Genomic DNA, 23005 nt, shown 5'->3' on the forward strand with positions numbered 1-23005 from the left:
CGAGCCTCTGCTCCCCCCACCGCACCCTCTGCCTCCACTGCCAGACGGGCCACGGGATCCCTGATCACCCCGGGAGCTGAGTGACACTGAGGCCTTAAGCTCCCCCAATATTGCCGCCCAACCCCGTCACCAGCAAGTTTTCCATCACCAAGTCCAAGGGCATCGTTGTTGATGGCCATGGTGACGAGAGCAAAGCCCCGGGAGTGCGCGGCCCACGCTCCGCGTTCCGTTACGAGCTCTTCACGTGAACAACATCCCTATCTGTCACTCTCATAGTTTTAAGTGACTTTTATTTTGCACAAAGACATTTTTATTCAAAATAATAAAAATTAACTTTATTTATGATAGCTTTATCACCGTAGCTCCCTCTCTCTCTCACCTGGGTGTCCTAATTCTGAGACGGAAACCCTTGAAAGATTTTCTGAAAGAAACTGAATTTCTGAGGCCTTGTTGCTGTTGTGGTTTCATAGCTCACACTGATCAGACATCAGACCACACCTAACAGTTTCTGGGCAAGATGCTTCTAAAACATCTTCACCAGAAACTGTCCTGGGTCAATTTCAAAACGACTACAGGACCCACCGCTGTATTGTGATCAAATGGTGACAGCTTTTCTGAGAATTGGAATGAATTGGTGAAGAAAGGTGTTGTCATCAGGATCTTATTTTGGGGTCCAGCCTCCCTGTGCTCGGTCACTGGCCCTCCTTTGGGGCGAAGTCTAGAGCACCGTCCTGGCTGGAGAACCTCCAGGCGATGCCGCCACACCCTGGCGTCGGCACTTTGCGCGCCCACCTGCAGCTCGGGTCCGAGGCACGCACCTGATTCGTAGCGACGACTCTTTCCATCAGTATCCAGAGACTGCGGGAAAACACCAAACACTCCAACACCTCTCACCAGGACCATTCAGTGTTAGCTCCCACCTGCATTCAGTCTGATTTTGTCTGTTAGAGTCTTAAGTTTGGATGAATGTGTAAGACTGGAACATCAGCTGCTTATTGTCCTTGTATTTCTCCATTCTCCAGCTGTCCTGGGTTTTCTCACATGAAATATTACACATGTCAGTCCAAAGCCCTCGGAATTTCTAGGCGCCACAAAATCAGATCATGTCCTGCCCTTTACACGTTTCTTCTCTTTCACACGTGTTTATGTCCGAGCCTATTTTGAAATAGCACAATTGCAGTTCTTTCCAAAGTGTTGAGCCTTTCCACTAAGTGAGACTGATCCCACATCCCCTCCTAGAAACATTCTTAGGTTGGATACTTGAAGAAGCTGTTTAGACCTCATTGGCAACGCCCAGTGGACCTGGTACTAACCTTGAACTAACTACCAGAGGGTTGAGGAGAAAAGCTGAGAGGCACTGGGCTCTCCCCGTGGGGCTCGGGCCACCCTGGGAGTGAAGTGCAGATTCTTCCCAGCCTCGCTTTGCCCCTCACGCCGCAGGTGAGGAGGCCCCCGAGGCTGGGACAAGGGGGCCAGATACAAGCCCCAAGGGGGGGGGGCGTCCGCGGTGGGTTCTCACCTGGTGTTTGCGCTTTGTCCACATGCACAAATGTTTGTGAAGCCATTGCAGACGATATGTCTTGCATGCATATGCTGTATCTGTTTTTTAAGCGAACAGATCATACCACCCCCAAAGGAAGAGTGCAGAATGCTGTCTGCACACGGAGTAGGAAGCTGGTGTCATTGCCATGCCCAGCAGCTCATCGCCTCTTCCGGGGAAGGCTTTTCATTTGAACACGGTTTGCCCCCAAGGTCAGCCGAGTGCGTGCTGACGACTGAAATACTTCCTGGAGGACTGATCTGATGGACAGCAGTAGGAGTATTGTTCTGAGCGTGCCCAGTGAGAGAGCGTGGCCTCTCCTTCCTGACGAAGCCCGTTCACCACGCTGCCAACCGAATGTATGAAGCATTTCTTTTCTTGCCAAGATGGCCAGTATTTCTCCTCATCTTTCTCCCACCTCCGAAGCCCGAGACGTGGATCTCTAGGATGCTGTTGTCCAGGTGGAAAATGGTCCGCGAAAATGGAAGGCCATCTGTGAGCAGGCGCAGCTTCCAGGTCACAGGTGGAGTCTAGCGCTCCTACCGCATCGCTAATGCGTATAACCAGGTGAACGCTGCCAAAAACACAACCTCACTCATTTGTAGTGACTTCCTAAGTGACTGTAATCAGCCCCACATCATACTGACATGTTGGGTGATTTCCTGTTTGAAAAAGAAAACACACACGTGCGCAAAACAGGAGTCCCTTTGAGAGGACAGATTCTCTGCGCAGAACCACCCATTCGTTCAATCGTCCGCATCTCCAGTGAGTGCTTCCCGTGTGTCGGGCCCGCCCGGATATAAATGGCCGAGAACAGGCCAGACCGATCCCTGCCCTCGAGGAGCTGGTCATTCAAGGAACAAATAATCCTCACGCTGCATCTCCTCTGGCAAGACCCTGCCTGTCGCCCAGCACTGAGTTCCCGCCCCTGCAGATCCCTCCCGAGATGCCTCAGGAGGCCTGAGAGCTCAGTTGTGATGAGCACTGGATGGAGTCGCGGGCCGAGAGGCAGGCCGGTGCACAGCAGGCCGGACAGAGCTGTGCTTGGGCACGTGGAGGACCCCGAGGTGGCATGAGCAGGGCCAGCATGTCCACAGTATTTACTTCAGAGGCGTTTTGGTTCTGATTTCATGTTAAATGCGAGTACAGCATGAGGGAGAGCTGCATCTCTTGAGTGCTGAGAACTTGCACGAGGGAGAGTCCGCCAGAGGCAGCCCGAAGTCCCCTTGCAGCAGCGACGCCACGGAGCATCTGTCTGTTCTGTAACCACTAACCCCTTCCCCCATTTCTGAACGACTGTGGCCATTCGGTAATGAGACGATAGACGTTAATTTATTAGTAGGGTATAATCTTTAAGTAAATTTCGTGCCAAAATGCATGGTTTTTCACTTAGCATTCAAAATGTTGCGTAGAGAGTATTTTAAGTATCAATTTCTTATGTATTCTTCAAAGTCCGTTGAAAACCCGTTTCTACATTTTAATTCGTTTCTTGTTGAATCTGTTGCCCTCTTCGGACTGTCTCTCCCCAGCACCCCCTGCATGCCGCTGTGTACGGACTTTCTCTGGTTCCCGTGAAGTGTCTCACCCGCAATAACACTGAACATCAGCCCTCCAGGATTCTTTAGATTTTTGGTGAAGTATTTTGTTACCTCAGTCTTGTATCACGTTGCTGTATTTTTCAGCTTGTTACACTGATAATAATTGTTTCACTAAATCCTTTAATGTACAAACATCTTTGTTTACTTTGAAATTAAATGTGTTTTCCAATGAATATTGCACAATTTATTGAAGTCACATGCATTTCACTTAGTAAACAGCTGCTGTGCCAGATACAGACATGAAGGAGGTGTGGGCGCCCCGGGCCCAGTTGGGAGTTATTAGAACATAAAGGACATACAGGAGCAGTGGCCACAGGAAGGACAGAGCCAATGCTGTGGACACTCAGGGAGGGAGGTGCATAGGGGAGACTTAGAGGACAGTGGACTCTAGGAGAGTCAGCTCAGAAATCTCTGAACACGTGGAGAGCAGGGAAGGCAGAGAGACAGAAAGGAGAGAAGCAGGAGCAGCCAACCTGGTCTCCTGGAGTAAAGGATTTGGGGGAGTAATGGGATCCAATTCTGAAAAGATATGTTGGGGTGAACTCATGTTATTAAGCAAAAGCCAGAAACCCACTCTAGCTTGCTTAAGAGAAAACGGGCTTTCGTACAAGGTGGGGTGGGGGGCCATCTTACAAGGGTTGTCTTGTGGAAACCTGAGGGGAGGACCAAAGTGGATTCTCACGGGGCCCGGAGGAGAAGCCGAAAGCCCCTACATCTTTCTCTCTCCAGAGCTTCTCAAAGGAGTCCCAGGATGCAAGTTATGGAGGCAGTGTGCGCCAGGGAGGGGCGTGATCCAAGTTGATCATGGGAGCCCCTGGTCCTGCCTGCCTCAGTTTCCCAGCTAGTGCCTCCCAAAGCTGCAGTAGCTGATTCTCCAAACACAAGTTCCACCCATCCCCCTCACCCCCCCACTCCTCAGGTTCTACTCCAGTTCCATGCTGGCCACACCTGCCTAGCCAAGACAGGCCCTTCTAACTGAGGTACCCTAGTTCACCTCCTCTTCACGATTTAGATGGCACAGCCATCCACAGCTTTATCCAGATGGGGTCCCAGTGTAGTGCCCAAGGGCCCTGAGACCAGACTTGGGGAGGAGGTGAAGACAGTGGGGCGTGGTGGTTGTCACACAGCTAGAAAGTGATGCAGTCAAGACGAATCCAAAACTCCAGCCCCGCGGACTCACAGGCGCCACAAATGATCACCAGGCGGCAGCAGCGCCTCCTTTTGGTGGATGGAGAGACCCGCGAGCTAACGCGGACAGTGTGGTAGAATGCCTGCTTAGCATCCTAGGGGGGCTTGGTACCCCTGCGCACCGGGAGCCGGGGACCTGGAGCCTGCGGAGATGAAACTGATGGAGGGGGAAGGGTGTGGGCGGGGCCAGATCGCGGGAAGGTCTGGCGGGGCGGGGCTGAGGGCCGAGCTCTGTACCCCGCAGGGTTCAGGAGGGCTGCAAGAGGGAGCCCCGCAATCTCGGGGCTCCGGGAAGAAAAGGCGGGGGCTGCCTCCGAGGAGAAGGTGCTATATTAGAAAGGGCGGGGGTCGTGAGATGTGGAGGAGCAATGCTGCAGAAAGCCGACCCCGGGGTGAGGGCGGGGATGGGGGCCCGCGCGTGAGCTCAGAAGTGCAGGGGGAGGTGGGAGGGGCCTGGGTCAGCCCTGAGGAGCAAGGAGCGGAAGGGGCGCGGGCCGTGGACCTTATGGACATGTGAGGACGCGATGGGCATTTAATGCGTGCAGGCCGAGCAGAGGTGCGGAGAGCCAGCCCCGAAACCGAACGGGACCGGAGCGGGATGGGCGTGGCCAGAGTGCGGGGCGGGGTGGGGTGGGGCCTTCGCCCGGCGGAGGAGCGCGGAGAGAGCTGGGCTGAAGTTCGGCGGCAGGGGGCAAGGGCGGGGCCTAGACCTCTGAGGGGCATGGAGTGGGAGGGGCCAAGGTTGGGGGCGGGGTCTGGGCCCGGCTGAGGGGCCAGGAGTGGGCTGGGATGAAGTTCGGGGCGGGGCAGGGGCGGGGCATGGGCCCGGCCGAGGCGCGCGGGGCGGGGCGTGGGCTGCGGCGCGTGAGCCGAGCGGCCGGCCGAGCGGCGCCGAAGCCCGAGCCCACCCGAGTGCGCTCGAGCCCGCGGTCCCCGCCCGGGGCGATGGAGCCGGCGCCGGGTGGGGAGGCCGCGGCGCTCCTGCGGCAGAAGAGGGCGGCGCTGCGGCGCAGGGGGTGCAGCTTCGAGAGCCCCAGGTACCGCGGCCAGGCGGGGTGCGCCGGGAGAGGCGGGAGCGGGGCCGGCCCGTCGGGGAGGTGGCGGTCGGAGGGGAGCGCGGACGGCGAGGCGGCGGCGCGGGAGGGGACCGGGGGTCGAGGGGAACAGGGCCGCCTGGGCGGCGGGTGCGGGAGGGGGTCTCCCCAGAGGAGAACCTGGCGGGCGTCGGGAATCCAGACCTGAGGAGACCCCGGCAAAGCGTCGGCGCTGGCAGGCCGGAGCCTGGCGGTGGCTCCGGGCGGATTGGGGCTGTGCCCTGCCGGCCTCCGGTAAACCGCTCAAGGACAAGGTCGGGCAGCAGCCCGGCGAACGTCCAGGAAGGTCTCCCTTTCCCGGGAGCGCTCGGCGCCGCCCCAGGACCCGGGCCGGCGGCGGCCTCGGTCCTCGCCCCGCGGGCAGCGCTCACCTGCTGCCTCACGGCCCCGCCCATCCTGGCGCGGGGAGGCCCCAGCAGGGGGGGCCCTGGAGCCTCTCCGACCCGCGGACTTCCTTTCTGGGCCGGCCGGGCCCCCTGCCTCTGGCCCGGGGAACGCTGGTTCCTCCTCCCCCTGGCACCTGCCCCGCAGACACGGGCTTGGGGCGCTCCCTCCGCTCGGCCAGACGCAGTCCCGAGCGCCTTTTCCAACTCGGAGCGCCTTCTCCGCTCCTGCCATTTCAGCTCCCCGCGCTGCTTCCAGGTGTCTCCAGCAGCCGCCCCACCAGACGTCCCTCTTCCCTCTTCCTCCTCTCCCATCCACATCCTCCCTGGCCGCCAGGGGTCCCACCCAAACTGTGCGCCCTGTCCCTCTGCTGCTTAACGCGCCCCCCTCCACCGCACCCCCTCCTCTCCCACCTGGCAGCAGTGATGGATGGCACTGGGGTCGGGACAAGGAGACACACAGGAGGAGGACTCGGGTCCTCACTGAGGACAAAAAGAGGTTCCGTTGCTGGCTAAAAAGCACGTAGGATCCTGACGATGAGGTGTGAGGGCCTTGCACGCCTTGCCTCACCCTCGCGCTCCTGCAGGGCTGGATGGGAGGCTCAGCGTCGTGAGAACAGCGACCATGCTGCCCTGTTCACCGCTGTCCCAGCACCGGGCTCAGGCCCGCCCGTCACACACTGTCTGTTGAAGGATGAAATGCCTGGCCAGCTGGCAGGTCCGCCCCGATGCTGTGCCTTTCCTCCTCGGTGCCTCGCTCAGATCATGCTCCTTTCTCTCCTGAGAGGAGTCTTGTCTTTGCTTGCTGGATGCCTCCCCCTCCTCCTTTGGGGAGACTTCCCTGACCCCAAGGGGAGCTCTGTGCTCTTCCTGGTGGGTAATTCCCTGGGTAACACGTCTCCCCCACTGGACTGGGAGAACCAGACAAACGGTGTCTGCTCTTCTGGAGAAAGAGTGTACCAAGAGAGGAGGCTGGAGAGACCAGCCCAAAGCTGGGTCCAGACTGGATCCAGGGGTGGGAGGAATGTCTGCATCAGCACTGCCCGGTAGAACCTTCCAGTCATTCCGTAATCTGTGCTGCTGGATACGGTAGCCGCTAGCCACCTGTGGCTATTGAGCACTTGAAATATGGCTAATACAACTAAGAAACTGAATTTTAAATTTTAATTTTAATTTAAGTAGCCACATGTGACTATTGTTTACAATAGTGGGCAGCACCAAATAGGAAAATTATTTTTTCCTCACTGTTATCACCCCTTCCTTTGTCCTCATAACATCACGCCTAAAAGACTCAATGACTTCCTGGCCACCAGACTCAATGCTTTCTTTAGGTAACACTCCACGACATTATCGCGTAAACCTCAGAAGTAATGGTTGCCACTTTTCTGATCATCAAAATAACTTGTTTATTGGAGGGCAGTTTATTTAACTCATCCTTGATTATTGTAATGCAGTTCATTGCCAGTTTCTCACTTCTACTAAGGACACGTTGAATCCCTGTGCGTTCGCCTGTGTCTGAAGAGGTGATCACTTCCTTAAGATAAATTCATGGTAATGATGGGGATTATTGAATCCAAGAAAATGAACATTTGGCATAATGCCACATTGCCCACTAGGAAGTTGTACCAGTTCACAGTTCTCCTAAGAACTTATAAATGTGCCTGCTTTTACTCATCTCATGTGAGGCATTATCATTTATAAATATTGGCCAAAGCTGTACCTTGTTTTAATTTTAATTTCTTTGTTTAATAAGGAGGTGAAACTTTTCTTATATTTATTCATAGTTTGTATTTGTTTATTAGTGAAATATATACATGAATTTTGCCCATTTTTCCTTTGGAATGTTTATTTTTTTCCTTACTGGATTGGAGCACTTTTTATTTGTTGCGGGAATTAATTTTTTTGGTCAAATATGTAGCAGAGATTTTTTAAAGTTCATTATTTGCCTTTTAACTTTGTATATGGTATTTTTTGATAAAAGTTTTTACTATCTTTTTAAAAAATATTTTTATTGATTTTAGAGGGGAAGGGAGAGGGAGAAAGAGAGAGAAACATCAATGATGAGAGAGAATCATCAATTGGCTACCTCATGCACGCTCCCCACTTGGGATGGAGCCCACAACCTGGGCAAACGCCCCGACCAGGAATCAAACCGGTGACCTCCTGGTTCCTAGGTCGATGTTCAACCACTGAGCCACACCCAACAGGGCTACTATCTTTTTAAAAATGTGGTCAGACCTATTTATTCCTCCTGTTTGTGCTTGATTAGAAAGACTTCTCTAACTTAAAACAAATCGGCGTCCACCTACAATTTCTCCTGTTGTTTTTTAAAAAAATCCCTGTTTAATCTATTAACCGAAATGGTCTTACTTGTAAGCAAGCCTATTAAGCTACCTTCTCTTGGACAGGCATCGTGGGTTCTTAGGCCAACAGAAGAAGAATCACCTTGAAACTTCTTAACCATACAAGTGTGCGGGTCCCTCCCCAGGCCTACTGTTCCAGAAAGTCCAGGGTGGTCAGGGGCGTGTGGATGCTCTGCGGGTGATTCTGCTGGAGGTGAGAACCTCTCCTCGTTTGTGGGCACGCTGCCAGATTAGCCTCCCTTACTCCGAAGTCCTCACCTCTCACACCTTTTGGACAGGCATCGTGGGTTCTTAGGCCAAAAAATACCATCGTGGGTTATTATGCCAAGTTTAAGTTTGGGGCCTTTCAGAGTCTGGCTTAACCATATTTACTCAATCATCTTGTGGAAAAAGAGGCATTACTTTTAGGATGACAGCTGCCTTTGCTAAATATCCCATGGCAACTCTGATAACTGGCGGGCAGACACAGCGCAGGATGAATGTACGGGAGCAAGGATGTCAGGCACCCAGGCAGTAGCAGCGAGAGAAAGACCAGCTGCAAAATCTGGAGGCCGTAGCGCAAGGCGCTTATGCCGTTAAACCCATTGCCCTAGATCAGTGGTCGGCAAACCGCGGCTCGCGAGCCACATGCGGCTCTTTGGCCCCTTGAGGGTGGCTCTTCCACAAAATACCACGGCCTTGGGCGAGTCTATTTTGAAGAAGTGGCGTTAGAAGAAGTTTAAGTTTAAAAAATTGGCTCTCAAAAGAAATTTCAATCGTTGTACTGTTGATATTTGGCTCTGTTGACAAATGAGTTTGCCAACCACTGGCCTAGAGGTGTGTGTCCGGATTTGTGGGAAGGCGTATCAGGGATGTTCAAGAACAAGAGCTTTGGAATGAGACAGACCCGAGTTCAAGTTTCTGTCCTTTCACTTGCTGTGTGTGTGGCCTCGGACACATTGCTTAACCCCTCTGAGCCTTGATGAACTCATTTGAAAAATGACAGGAACACCTGTCTCACAGTATTGACGTGAGCTTTAAAGGCATTGGTTTCTACAAAATGCCAAAAACGGTGTCTGGCACAAAGCACACGAAATGGTAACTTTTCTGGACAAAAATGGTTAACATTTATCTGAAAGCTCTCCGCCTTTCCCTGCCCTGGCCTTGTTAACATTTTAGCTTTGCCCGCTCAAGTTTTCTTCCTCCTCTGCCCTCAGAGCAAGGTCCCGCCTCGCTTTCCCACCTTTCTGAGGGCAGATTTAGGAAGAGCGGGGCTGAGGAGGAGGATGGCAGGTACACAGGACGCTGGTTAGGACTGGCTGGGAAAAACCTGTTAGCGGGTGATTTAGAGGTGAGAGGAACAGAAACACCTCGTTTGTCTGAGGGGGGTCAGTAGGTCTCCCTCGTGCTTTTGTTGCTTCAAAATTTATTTCAAAAAAATATGCCTGCTCTCTTTGGTGACTCTGTGATGATCAGGAAACACAGTTCGTGAGCCTGAATTATTTGCAGTCACTCTCCTGGAGCTGAACTCGGTCACTTTGGCAGCAACACTTCATGGCGCCGATACAGTGAGCCACGGCATGGACAGGGTTACATGTTAGTAGGATCCGGTTTGCAAGGCGAATCCTGAGGATCAGAGACTCTGCGGGTGGAACTTGAGGCATCCCCGAGGTCAGCCTCAGACACGGTGCACACAGCGGGTTCGGACCAGCGGCAGCCGCCTTCCCTGGACATTGTTGGAAATGCACGTTCTCAGACTCAAGCCCAGATCTACTCAGTTGGAACCCCTGGGGGTGGGGCTCAGGGAACTGTGGTTCCCGCTCCTCTCCTGCGTGAGAATCACCAGGAGGGCTGCTGAAACGGGTTCCGGGGCCTCACCTCCAGCGGCTCCCTGTGTGAGGCTGGGTCTGTGAATTGTCTCTCTAACAAGCTCACAAGGAATGCCAGTGCTGCTGGCCCAGGGACATGCTTTGAGAACCACTCCATCGGGGCGCTGCAGGGATCTCTCCTACGGCAACCCTTGCAGCCGGCCACCCAACTGCTATGTCCTATTACATCGAGGGCAGGGCGCCCGCCATGTCATCAGGCAAGCCTTCCAGTTCTTGGGCAGCTCTATTATCTTCCCCTAATCACAGCGCCGCAGCGCACCCCGCTATACTTGTCACCCGTCGTTCACGATTCTGCTTTCATAGCCCTTTGCAGTAGCAAGGCCTGTGGTTCTGATTCCAGGTGAAAAGTAGAGGCTCGGCGTGTGGGGTGCAGACTCAGCAGGCAAATGGTGTCTACTCCTGGCCACCCAGTTGTGATCACCCCTGACCAGTCATTCAGCCACAAGCAGGACTAGTAACTCTTTGGCATCTTTTCTGATTGGTGCCTTGCCAGTGGCTAATTTTTTTTTTTTTTTAAGATTATCAAAAGCTCTGAATGACAAGCAAAGGAGAATGATCAGCTTATGCAATTGGAACTTGCTAGGGTAGACCAAGCTTTGGGAGAGGGTCAATCCAGGGGCTCAAATAATATCACCAGTCGTCTCTTTTCTTTTCTGAGTTGGCTTTCTTTTTTGCTGAAGCCTTTCCTCGTGGAGGGAGAGAAAGTGAACTATTCCAGGCTCACTTGCCGCCAATGCACAATCCCAACAGAAAGATCGGGCCTCTTTCTCGGCGGTTCCAGACCTTGTCTCAGGCCTGACATTCATTGGATCTCTTGGGTTCTGTGCTCACCCCTGAACCAACTGGTTTGGCCGGACAAGGGTGAAACATGCTCATTGGCTGCGTCTGGGTCATATACCCCATGCAGGACTGGGGGATTATATCACTTCCATCCACAAGAGACCAGCAGATAGTGATTGTCCAAAGAAAGAATCATAACACTATTACCAGAATGGGTGATGGATACTGGGTTGGCAAAAAAAAAAAAAAAAAAAAAAATAGTGCCATTGTATCTGGGAAGCTTTCCAAAGCACAGAACCCAGATGTCACCCCAGAGCCACAGAATTAGGGTTTCTGGTGGGTTTTTTTTAAGTTCTCGTAAAAGTCTACCTTAGTTGAGTGAATAAAGTATGCTTACTATGTTTAGCCACAGTGGATGCAGAACCCTACATAGGCAGAAGATTGTGAATTACAAATGGAAAACAACATATTTTCTACTTTCCCAAATATTGCTTCCTACACAGTGGCTCCCTTATTAGTAATGCACATACCCACGCGTGTGAGAACAAATTTGATGCCAAGACAAATGCTTTCTTGTTCCCGAATATGGTTTTCCAGGCCAGATAGGACCAGAAAAGAACAATTACCCATTATGCATTGGGTTGCCTTCTTTTCTTCTTCCTTCTGTTTCTCCTGACGCAGATTCTTAGATTTTGTTTGTGTTTGTTTTTCCCAGGAGACACGTTTTTCCCAGGTGGTTTTGTAAACAAGTATTTCAGTGTGAGGTGTTTCCATCGTCCTCATTCTTCCACATGCTGCCCTGATTCTTTTTGTTTGTGTCAGGCCCATAAGTGTTTAATCACAAATAAGTGCTGCTGTCAGCTTCCTTTTGGAAAAACAGCAGACTTCCTGGGAAGGACTATGAAGAGCTGTCTTGTATTGGGGCTGACATAATGGGCTCTTAGGGCCAACAGGAGAAAATTAATTTTCATATTATGTCTGCTCTCCTACGAGAAGGAAAAATCATCCATCTTTTATAATCCACTAAAGAGGTTAAGTGAATACAAACCAGCTTCCTCTCTTGGAGGAAGACAATAGTCAAATTAGTTTTGCTTTGGAAGGTTAATATGAGAAATTATGTTTGGTTGTCTGGTTTCTAGAACTGAAGATCTGAACAGAGATGGAGTCTGGCAAATAACGCTGTCGGAAAGTTATAAGGGATTTGGCCTACACAGCGCGACTCGCCGCTGGCTTCCCTGGGGGTGGGGGTGGGGGTGGATCTAATGCCACATGCAGGTGTGGAGATGGACCACACATCTGGTTGTCTCTAGAGCTAGGATCGATGTTGGAAATAATGAAGATAACTTACCTTTTTCTCCGTACGGTCTGAAACCCGGTGTGTCTTTTACTCTCACAGCACCTCGATTCCGACCGCGCGCACGGTAAGTGCTCAGCAGTCAAGCGTGGTTGTGGCTGCTTTATTGGGCAGTGCAGGTGTGGGCCCTCAGGCAGGAGTGTGTGAAGAATACATCGTGGTTTTTGTTTTGTTCTTTAGTGTGACTGTGAATCACAGTCAAATAGGGGAAGGTAAAAAAAAATTGGGGGGGGATGGGTAGGATAACAGGAATCTTTAGGAAAAGGGGGTCAATAAATAAACTTTGTGAGTCAGGAAGAATGACTGTGTTTTGATGAACTTTGGTTAACTATTCATATAAATCCCAAGTAAAATTTAGGCTTTGAGACTTAAATGTGAAGCCATTGTGTCATGGACACATGAGGTCGTTAAAATACTTTATTGGGGGAGAGTAGTGTACATAAACCGTTAAAAACAGAGAGGGAGTGGTTTTCCTGTGTCAGATGTTACTGATGGGTCAAACAAAATGAAGAGCTAAGAATTGGGCCCAGCCGGTGTGGCTCAGTGGTTGAGCGTCGACCTATGAACCAGGAGGTCACGGTTCAATTCCCAGTCGGGGCACATGCCTGGGTTGCAGGCTCAATCCCCAGGGTGGAGCGTGCAGGAGGCAGTGGATCAATGATTCTCTTATCATTGGTGTTTCTATCTCTGTTTTCCTCTCCCTTCTTCTCTGAAATCAATTAAATAAATAAAAATAAAAGAGAACTAAGAACTGGCCATTGGGTTTAGCATCGTGTGGTCGCTGGTCGCCTTTGACAAGAGCCGTTTCTGGGGAGAGTGAGGATGAGAATGTCTCCCTGGCCGGCTTCAGGCTCTAATGAAAGAGGAATTGGAAACGGTGAATAGCGCCAACTCCGCAGGGTGGAAGGGATGTGAGCTGAAAAATTGATTTGATTTGATTTTGCGTTTGCTTTATAAAGATGTTTCTATCTGATGGGAATGAGCCAGTAAAGAGAAAAGATTTCAGCAGGGGAGTGGGTATTTTACTTGAAAAAGAGAAAATGCACAGAGGACATAATAGCTGTCTTCCCACATTTGAAAAGGTGTCGGGGAACGGGAAGTAGGCCCACTCGGCGTGTGCCCCGGGCCAGACCTCCCCTCGCAGCGGGCAGGAGGGCTCACCGCTCAGCTCGGACTCAGGACGTGAACGTGCATCCCGGCCCCCAGCGCTCCCAGCTAGCCGGGCCGACCAGGAGGCAGCACAGTTTTCATCACCGGAGATGTGAAAAGCATTAGCGTCTCCCCACTTTGAGGTGCTTGCAGCGACACGCAGAGCTGCTCCCACAGTTTTTGGTGGCGGTGCTGGCAGGGACTCAGGCGACGTTGAGCATGTGCAGGAGAGAGATGGGGTCACAGCCCCAGGGCAGCCTGGCCCAGAACCCCCGCAGTTAGTGGTTCCCCGGGCGCCCTGCTGGGGTCAAGCTCTCTTACACCCACATGGCAGAATGGAAGCACAGCCTCCTCTCGCCCCCTGGAAGTTATGCTACTGCACCCGCGGAAGGAAGACGCGCCGCGGGGTCACGTGAACTGGCAGGCTCGAAGTCCCCCGGCCAGGGTCACCAGGACTGTCACTCGGTCATCTGTTGCCTCCAACGGAGTCCACTCTGCCTGCGGTAAGCCGACGGGCTTAACAGCGCCCCGGGAAGTAAGAGCTTACAAAGTTGTCGGCAGCCTGGGCACAGGCTCCAGCCGGAGCTCCCAGGAGCAGCTCCCAGCGCCCAGAACCACTGTCTGCGGCTCAGGAGAGCGGCCGCCTCACAAGAAACGGACGGATGCGGCAGCTGCGGCTCTGCTCGGCGCCCCAAAGCTGCGCTGCTGCTTCAGAACCAAGGAGCTGCCGCCTGCAGAGCCACAGCGGCTCTGCCGCGACCTGCAAACGCCAGGCGATGCCCCGGATCCTCTCGCCGGGTCTGCCTGGCTCCGTGCCAGATCAGAGTCTGACTGCACCCGAGCTGTGGAATCTAGATCACAGCCAGACTCGGAACTGCAAAGCAGGTCAGGACGATGACGTTTTTAACTTCCCAACTTCCCTCTGGAACGGGGTTGAAATGGGGGCTGCGCCGGTCGTCCCACAGTATCTGCCACACACGGCCTCCTTCTGCGGTAAAACACTGGTCAGACGTTGGCAGCATGCCAGGGGAAGTGCCTGTACCTGCTGTGCCCCGCGTCCCGGGCAGCCAGTCTGCCCCTCAGCGACTGGCAAAGAAGTTGAGCAGGTCCCACCGGGGCCTGTGTGCCTGCAGCCTGACCTCAGTCAAAAAAGGGCCACAGCAGCCTGACAGCCTCGCTTTTCCCAATGCCCTTCTCCTCAGGTGTTTGGCCTTCACAGTCACTCAGCCACAGCAGTGTGGACTGAGCTCTGTGTGCCGGGCCCGGGGAGCGGGGAACGGGCAGACGGGTGCCGCTGCCGGGGAGCTGACTTGTCGTGGACAAGGGCAGACGATGCGCCAGTAGAAGACGGAGTGACCACGATGACTTCGCTGGTGCTGCGTGCTGGGGGGAGAAGGGCACAGGACAGAGTGACTGTGTGGGAGGGGGCAGCTTAGACTTGGGGACAGGGAAGTTGTCTTCCCTCTGCTCCCCACTCTGCAGGGACTGCTCCCGGGGCCGCTGAGCCAGCTCCGACCCCCGGGCTGGTCGCGGTTGGAAGGGCGGCAGAGTGACGATTTGCGCCTGGGTTAAGGTCGCTTTCAGCCCACAGTCTGAGCAGGGAATAATGCACAAGACCAACTATGCAAGGCAGTGGGTGTGGCTCCCGGAAGTCCCCCCGTTCCTCGTGGAATCACGGCTGAAACTCCGCGATCAACGCTACTGGCGTGGGAGAACCGGCCACGTCCAAGGAGCCGGAACGGAGACCTTGTTGCCTTTTATGCCGCTTCTGCATCCAGGGATCTGCCTACCGGCGTGTGCGGCGGCCCCTGTGCCACAGCTGTATCCTCCCGTGGTCCGTTTCTGCGGATCGTTGGGCCTCAGCAGGCCTGGCCCTGTCACCGCGGCTGCCAGGCCCCTCGGGAGCTCTCGATGGCCGCGTGGCCAGCGGCAGAGGGCTCACTGTGAGGCCCCCGTGGCCAGCGGCTGAGGCTCACTGTGAGGCCCCCGTGGCCAGCGGCAGAGGCTCACTGTGAGGCCCCCGTGGCCAGCGGCAGAGGGCTCACTGTGAGGCCCCCGTGGCCAGCGGCAGAGGCTCACTGTGAGGCCCCCGTGGCCAGCGGCAGAGGCTCACTGTGAGGCCCCCGTGGCCAGCGGCAGAGGCTCACTGTGAGGCCCCCGTGGCCAGCGGCAGAGGGCTCACTGTGAGGCCCCCGTGGCCAGCGGCAGAGGCTCACTGTGAGGCCCCCGTGGCCAGCGGCAGAGGGCTCACTGTGAGGCCCCCGTGGCCAGCGGCAGAGGGCTCACTGTGAGGCCCCCGTGGCCAGCGGCTGAGGCTCACTGTGAGGCCCCCGTGGCCAGCGGCAGAGGGATCACTGTGAGGCCCCCGTGGCCAGCGGCAGAGGGATCACTGTGAGGCCCCCGTGGCCAGCGGCAGAGGGATCACTGTGAGGCCCCCGTGGCCAGCGGCAGAGGGATCACTGTGAGGCCCCCGTGGCCAGCGGCAGAGGCTCACTGTGAGGGCCCCGTGGCCAGCGGCAGAGGGCTCACTGTGAGGCCCCCGTGGCCAGCGGCAGAGGGATCACTGTGAGGCCCCCGTGGCCAGCGGCAGAGGCTCACTGTGAGGCCCCGTGGCCAGCGGCAGAGGGCTCACTGTGAGGCGGCCACATTGCTCATGACCGCCCTCCGTTTAGACTCGCAGTACTAACACTCAGCGCGCACCGAGGGCTCAGAGTCCCAACAGAAGAGAGAAAACTGAACTGTGGCTTCTGAGGGCTGTCTGTCCCCGGTGTAATACCGCTGCCCCCCCCCCCCCCACACACACAGAAGCACCCCACCCAAGGGTTCTCTCCTGACCCCTGGTGCCCTCTCCTCAGGCCCTGCCCCCAGAGCCCCCCTCACTGGGAATGAGCCTCTCCTGCCACGTTCAGGCAGTTTTATGCTGGAGCCTTGGAGGTCTGCCTCGTATTATTTGATCTTTTGTTTTCAGAAAGATCTTGATCTTTCATTTTCTTGAGAAAACAAAGCTGTTCTGTTGTTCACCTGGCCCCGCTGAAAGTCCTCCGATCTGTCCTCTCCCTCGGCTTCGGAGCCTGGTTCCGTGGGCCTGTGCTCGAGTACGCCTGATGCTCATCCTTGAACCGAGCGCTTCCGTCTGGGTCTGGGTTTGCCCGTTAATGACATGGCAGACACCTGACCGCCTTCCCTTTCGTCGGAGCAACAGTGAACCTTGGCTTTCGCAGCCCGAGCTGGAGCTCTGGTCCTGACCCTCTTGGAGGGCGGGGAGGGTACAGAGGCGTGGGAACGAGCCACCTGTGTTCACTCGCTCCCCAGGCTGTCCGTCCATCAGCAGAGTCCCTGTGCTGTGGTGTGGGTGACCCCACGCAGGACTTCCCTTGAATTTTCAGCTCTTCCCCCTCCCCCCCTTTCAGGGCAAACAGGTCCCTTCAGAGAGGGTCTGGCTCGGCGTGATTTCCCGACTCACGGGCCTTCTTCGGGTTCATATAAACTTTCGGTCAAGAGGTTCAAGTGGCTCCTAAGACACACTTTTTCTTCTTCACCTTTCTCAGTCAGGCCACCCTCCCCATGAGAAAGCTGGGCCGTGGGGCAGCGGGGGATGAGGCAGAAACAGCTCCTGCCCAGTCCCACCCCTGCTTCCAGGTGAGGCCTGGAGAGCATTCTTGCTCATTTCCTCCCATCACATTACAGAATCCAGTGTTTGCTTTCCGCTTGTCAACGTTGTATTGTGTACACAGATCTTCAGAGTTATAACATGGAGTTTGGCCATTCTCTTGTTCCAATAAGTTTTCTCCGAATATTGGGCTATTTTTGCTTATTCCCATGGATTCCAAGGAGTTGTGCAAATGAGCGCTTACTCTCCATCTTTCCAAGAAGTTCTCCAACTGCTGACTATGTTAAATAGTGAGACAATAAAGATAAAATATGTCAGAAGATTAAAGGAATGTACATTTTTTAAACTAGGAAGTTAAGACTAGAAAAGATAACAGAAATGAGAAAAAGGATTAAAATTAACAATGATGAGACAGAATCCAAACAGAAAATGAAGCTAAAGAATTAGATGAAAGTATAAAAAAAGAACTCAGAAACTAGGGGTAAAAGTATGGCAAAAAGATAAAATTAAATGGTGATAAAGGTTTAAAAGAACTAACATTTAAGTGTTTTTAAACCAAATTTAAAGATTAAAGGGCTAGAAAATAAATGTTAAAACAATGAATTAATCTTATTTCAAGATGAAAATAAACTAAAAGATAGACTGTAAGCTGTGGGGGGAGGGGGTCTGGGTGAAAAAGCTGAAGGGATTAAACAAAAACAACAACAAAAGCCCTGGCTGGTTGCTCAGTGGTTAGAGCATTGACCCTCGGACCAAAGGGTTGCAGGTTTGATTCCCAGTCAAGGACACATACCTTGGCTTCAGTTTCAGGTTCAACCCCTGGCCCAGGTTGGGGCAAGTACAGGAAGCAACCAGTCGATGTGTGTGTCTCTCTCTCCTTCCCCCTCCCCCTCCTCTTCCCTTCTATTCTCTCTAAAAATCAATGGAAAAAATATCCTCGGATGAGAATTAAAAACAAAACCAAACCTCATAGACACAGACAACAGTATGAGTATGGTTATTACCAGAGGGAAATGGCGGGGGGCGGGGATAGAAGAGTGTAAAGGGGGGATAAGTGTTGATGGAAAGAGACTTGACTTGGGGTGGTGAATACATGATACAACATATACCATATTTTCCAGCGTATAAGACGACTTTTTAACCCAGGAAAATCTTCTATACGCCCAGTCGTCTTATACGCCGGAAAATACGGTAGATGATTTATTATAAAATGGTACACCTGAAGCTTATCTACTTTTATTAACTAACTAGAGGCCCGGTGCACGAAATCCGTGCAAGGGGCTCGGCCCCCACCATCGCAGTGGCTGCCTTGGCCCCCACCGCCATGGCTTCGTCCGGAAGGTCGTCCGGAAGGATGTCTGGTCTAATTAGCATATTATGCTTTTATTGTTATAGATGTTACCCCAATAAATTCAATAAAAAAGAAGACATTATAAGGAGTCCCTTCTGACCAGTGCTGTCAGGGTGCTTTCTACGTCCCACTTCTGAGTCGCTGGGCTTGGTGTGCTTGCCTGTCTGTGGCAGAGAAGGAGCAGGCAGGCTTCAGGCTGCGTTTCTGTGTGTTCCAACAGGCAGTCGTGTGTCGATCCACTGCCCCATGCTCTGCCATTCCTCTCGAAATGTGGGTTTGGTCCTCTTTGTCTACAGTGGCGTGGCCAGCGTAAGCCCGCTCTTTGGCGATGAGGCAATATCCCCCCGCGCCCCCTCCCAGACTCACTCAGTGATGGCACGAGGCTCCCGCTGGTTGTTCTCCGGGAGCCCTCTGGACCAGCGGTCGCCAACCTTTCAGACTCACAGCCCACTGGTTGGCAACCACTGCTCTAGGCAGAGCTGCCCTTGCGGGGTGAGGGCTGCCTTTTCCTGGACACGTCGGTGGCGGTTTAAATGCTCACCGGCCTCCTTTTGCCCGAGCGCCCCCTGACAGTGTGGGCGGCTTCACTCGCGGCCGAGGGCCATGTGGATGTGGACGGTGCCTCCTCTCCCCGCGGGCTCATGCAGGAAGGGCGTGACACGGGCTTGGTGGGACACTGGGTCTTGGGAGTGCCTTGGCTTCCTGCCCTACCTTACTAATGGGGCTGGCCTCTGGGTACCAGCCTCGGCCAGTGATGGGCCTGTCGTTCTCTGTTCTCAGTGCCTTTCCCCTCCTCCTGCAGCACAGCGCTTCAGCCGCCAGGCCCACCCATGGATCCGCTGACGAAGGGGTCCTGCGGGGGTCAGGCCGCACAGACCCTTCTGTGGAAAGCAACGTCGTCTCTCTCCTTCCGCATCCAGCCCCTTCAGACGTGGCCAGCAGCAGGCCCTGACGCAGAGTCCCAGGTCACCCTGTAAGTAAGTAGAAGAACATCCTCTGTTTGGGCTCATGTTCACTGTAACCCGAAATCCCCCATGCTCAGGGAGAAAATGACCTTTCTGAGGGGAGAGTAGGGAGGGAGAAGGAGTGGATATTGGTTTGGGAGATTTCAGGTTTTGTTCTTACTGATAACTTACTCATGTATTTATGTATTTATTTACTTAGCAGTGTTCACTGAGCACCTGCTCAGCCAGGCCCTGCATCAGCGTAGTGAGCAAAACAGATTCAGTTCCAGTGTTGAGGGCATTACAGCTCATGGGACAGAATCAGATAACCACACAAATGAACGCTAACTAATTTGTGATATGTGCTACGAAATGTGTTGTCTTGATTCAGTAAACCTTTACAGAATGCCTTCTATAACATACTGGGGGTGTAAGAGAATATGAGATTCCCTTAGAGTATCTAGAGGGGGAAATCCAACATTATTCAGAAAAGTGGTAATAATAACTATGCTATAACTATTATGTTACTAGATTCTAAGCCCCACAGGGTGGTAACTATGGTTTCCTGTTTCCCCCTGAATCCGCAGGGTTTTGTGATGGTGTGCGGTAATATTGGTTAGATGAGTGGGTGAGTAAGTGATTGAAGAAGGTAGTACAAGGCAGAGAGCTTAGTTCTCCGGGAATCAAAGGCAACTAGATGCTGAGATGTGATTGACTTAACAACAGATGAGACGTTTATGCAGAGGCATAGCCCATGGACGGACAGTAGTGCCGGGAAGGGCTGGGGAGAGGATGGAGGGGTTAAGGGGAGGGAGGTGTGTGGAAAGGGGGACATTTGTAATACTTTCAACAGTAAAGCTAAATTAAACCAAAAAACAAATGAGATGCTTCAGCAATTCAATGCAAGAAATATTTATGGATGCTCACTGTACCCAGTGCTTTTGTGAAGCTAATTCCTCCGGGGGGGGGGGGGGGATGGGTCAGAATCACCTGTGGGGCTTAAGACACCACCGATGCCCGAGGCCACCCCAGATTCGGATCAGTGGCTGTGGAGTGGGTAAAGAGGGCTCTCAGGACTCTTCTCCTCCAGCACTTGAGCCTTTCCTGGGAAACACAAGTGTCCGAATAATCCCAGGCTCCCAGAGAAGAAGCACGCGTCCGCTGCGGCCGGAGGAAGTAACCGCTGGAGGACGGGAGCGGGCAGGAGGGGGGGGGCGCGGCAGTTGAGCTTAGCTGGGCAGGATGCGCGTCACCAGGCAGGAAAGGGGGAAGAGGCCACTTTACCCAGAGGGGACGGCGGAGCTGGGGCTGGGGAACCTGAGAGTGTGCCCAGCAGTGTTGACAGGCACGACAGCGGCGGTTCTCTACCCGGCTGCCCCTGAGAATCACCCTGGAGGCTGTAAAAACACAGAAGCCCGCGCCATCCCTCCAGGACCCCGAGGTCTAGGGTGGGACACAAATACCAGTATTTTATGAAGCCCCCAGGTGATTCGCATGTGCAGCAGATGTTGAGAAAGGCTGCTTTTAAAAATGTGACCGCACATAAAGAGATGCGAAATAGTTACGAAGCACCTTATGTGCCTAGCTAAGAGGTCAGAACTTTATATCTTAGGCCATGGGGAGCCGTTGATAGCTGTTATGGTGTTAAGAGATGATGCAGTTTTAAATAGACAAGGTGCACAGAGTTCGGATAAATTCCTAATTGCTAGTTCTGTTGTGGATGGATTCCTCGGAGACGTCTGGGGTCACCGCCGACCTTTCAGAACGACTGCCATTCCTTCCGCAAAGGGCCCCGAGGTCTGTCTGTGAGAATATGGGAACTGAATATTTTCTTCATTTGAAACTGAAATTTCAAATGTCAGTGAATATTGAATTTTCTGAGCAAAATGCTCCTGATTTTTGGAGGCCTCTGGTAACTAGAGTCCTGGGCAGTCCTGGCGCGCTGGAAGGGAGAGAAGGGACTCCAGGCTCCATCTACCAAAGGTGGGGCGGGGACAAGAGCAGCTCTCCCTTCCTCAGAGCAGAGGGTTACTGTCCTCACAGTGGTCCAGCCAGCACCGCCTCATCTCTAGACTACCAGCCCCATAATGCATCGCGCAGATGACGTGATCAAAGGGGCGGGTGGAACTTCGGAAGAGCCTATAAGAAGCAGCCCGAGGTGGCGCATTCTGGGCCCTATTGGTGAATCCTGTTATGCCCTGGTGATTGGCGGCTGCAGATGTTAGGTTCTCTGGAAAACGTGCTGGAAAGATGTCCTTTAGAACTGTCATTCTGTGCACCACCCTTTCATTAACTCATTCACTCAACAAATATTTATTGATTACTTGCATACCGGGCTTTTGCGTAAACATCCTAAATGCGTTTGTTTATTTAGTCTTCACACACAAAAAAACAAAACCCGATGAGGTAGCTACTGTTAGCTTCATTTTACAGATAAGGAAGCAAGCTGGGGTGCAGGACGGTTAAGAGACTTGTCCAGGATCTGGTTGCCCAGAAAGCTGTGTGTATTTCTCTCCTACTAGTATTTCCATCTGGGAAAACCCACCGAGTCTTCTAGAGGCAGGTGTAGAGCCCCGTCGGCATTGTCTCCCCTGTTGGAGATTGACAGTGGAGAGTGACACAGCAGTTCCCCGGGCAGCCATGCAGGCAAGTGTCTGCCCCTCTAAGAGCAGACTGTTTCCGCTCTAAGCCTGGGGGAAAGGAGTGGTAAGCTGGAAGTGCATTGGGCTCTAGGGCTGTTTGCCAATGAAACTCTGACAGTGAAATTTATATTTTTATTTCCATTTGCCCAACTCCTGTCACTAATTCCCACTTGATTCCAAACATAGAGAAGGGAGCAGATGACTTACTGATACGCTCCCAAAACTCCAGCAACTGTGAGACAGGCAGGGATCTGTGGGTCTGGTTAGGAGAGGCTTGTTTGGTTTTGCTGGGTTTGATTCTCTTGTTCTTGCCTGTCTGAGCAGAGTGCCTGGCATGTAGAAAGGGCTCACTAAATACTTGTTGGGTGTAAGTTAAGGGTCATAGAGCAGAGATGCCAGTTAGAAGGCTTCTGCACCAAGGAAGGTCTGTGCTAACGCAGAGAACGTGAGAATGGAAAGGAGAGAAGGGACAAGGGACTCAGGGACCTTGTGGAATTGTGCCCATGTCCTCGGGGCCAAATGGCACATGCAAGGTTACGCATTGCAGTTCACTGGGCCTCTATCTAGGGAATTGGTTACATAAAACAGGGCCCATCTACTCGGTAGAATACAATGTGGCCATAAGGAAGAATACAGGAGCTTTTTGGTACTGATTTGGAAAGACCGCCAAGGTATACAAACTTAAAAATAACAGAAACAGCAAGTAGAGTTGTGCTTGGTTTGCTGCCATTTGTGTAAAGCGAGGAGGGGAGGGAATATGTATTTCTCTTTCTTTGCAAACGCATCCAGCATCTTTGGGAGATACACCAACAACCCCGTGCGGAGAGGAGGTGCGGGGCTGAGAGGGCAGAGGGGGAGGCTTTGCCCTATTCAGCCTTTTAGTTTTGAATCAAGGGAGTGTGTTATCTCTTCAAAGAATGAAATGCAAATACACTGATGCAAACCTCTTACAACTTTCAAAAGCAATGCTGTGCAGGCAGCAGGAACGGGGCCTGGCGATGACTAGATGTTGGATGTGAGAGGAGACGGAGATGACTCTGGACTTGGTACCTTGAGCAACTGGGAAAAGACGGCAGTTCTGCTAACTGAGATGTGAACGCAGCCGGGGGAGTGAGTGGGATCCGGGCCGGTTTTGTTTCAG

At 53.0% G+C, this 23005-nt stretch overlaps 1 protein-coding gene across 1 annotated transcript in view; it reads left to right on the forward strand.

Annotated features, from left to right (window-relative positions):
• The first annotated feature begins 5231 nt into the window (after positions 1-5231).
• GARNL3 (GTPase activating Rap/RanGAP domain like 3) overlaps positions 5232-23005 on the forward strand; it is a 100066-nt gene continuing 82292 nt past the window's right edge. Inside the window, exons 1-2 of the mRNA XM_054727572.1 lie at positions 5232-5363; positions 19081-19251. Coding sequence (XP_054583547.1) covers positions 5272-5363; positions 19081-19251 — 263 coding nt within the window. The 5' untranslated portion in view covers positions 5232-5271. The remainder of the gene's footprint in view (positions 5364-19080; positions 19252-23005) is intronic.

The sequence above is a fragment of the Eptesicus fuscus genome, chromosome 15 (assembly GCF_027574615.1).
Source record: "Eptesicus fuscus isolate TK198812 chromosome 15, DD_ASM_mEF_20220401, whole genome shotgun sequence".
Classification (NCBI taxonomy): domain Eukaryota; kingdom Metazoa; phylum Chordata; class Mammalia; order Chiroptera; family Vespertilionidae; genus Eptesicus; species Eptesicus fuscus.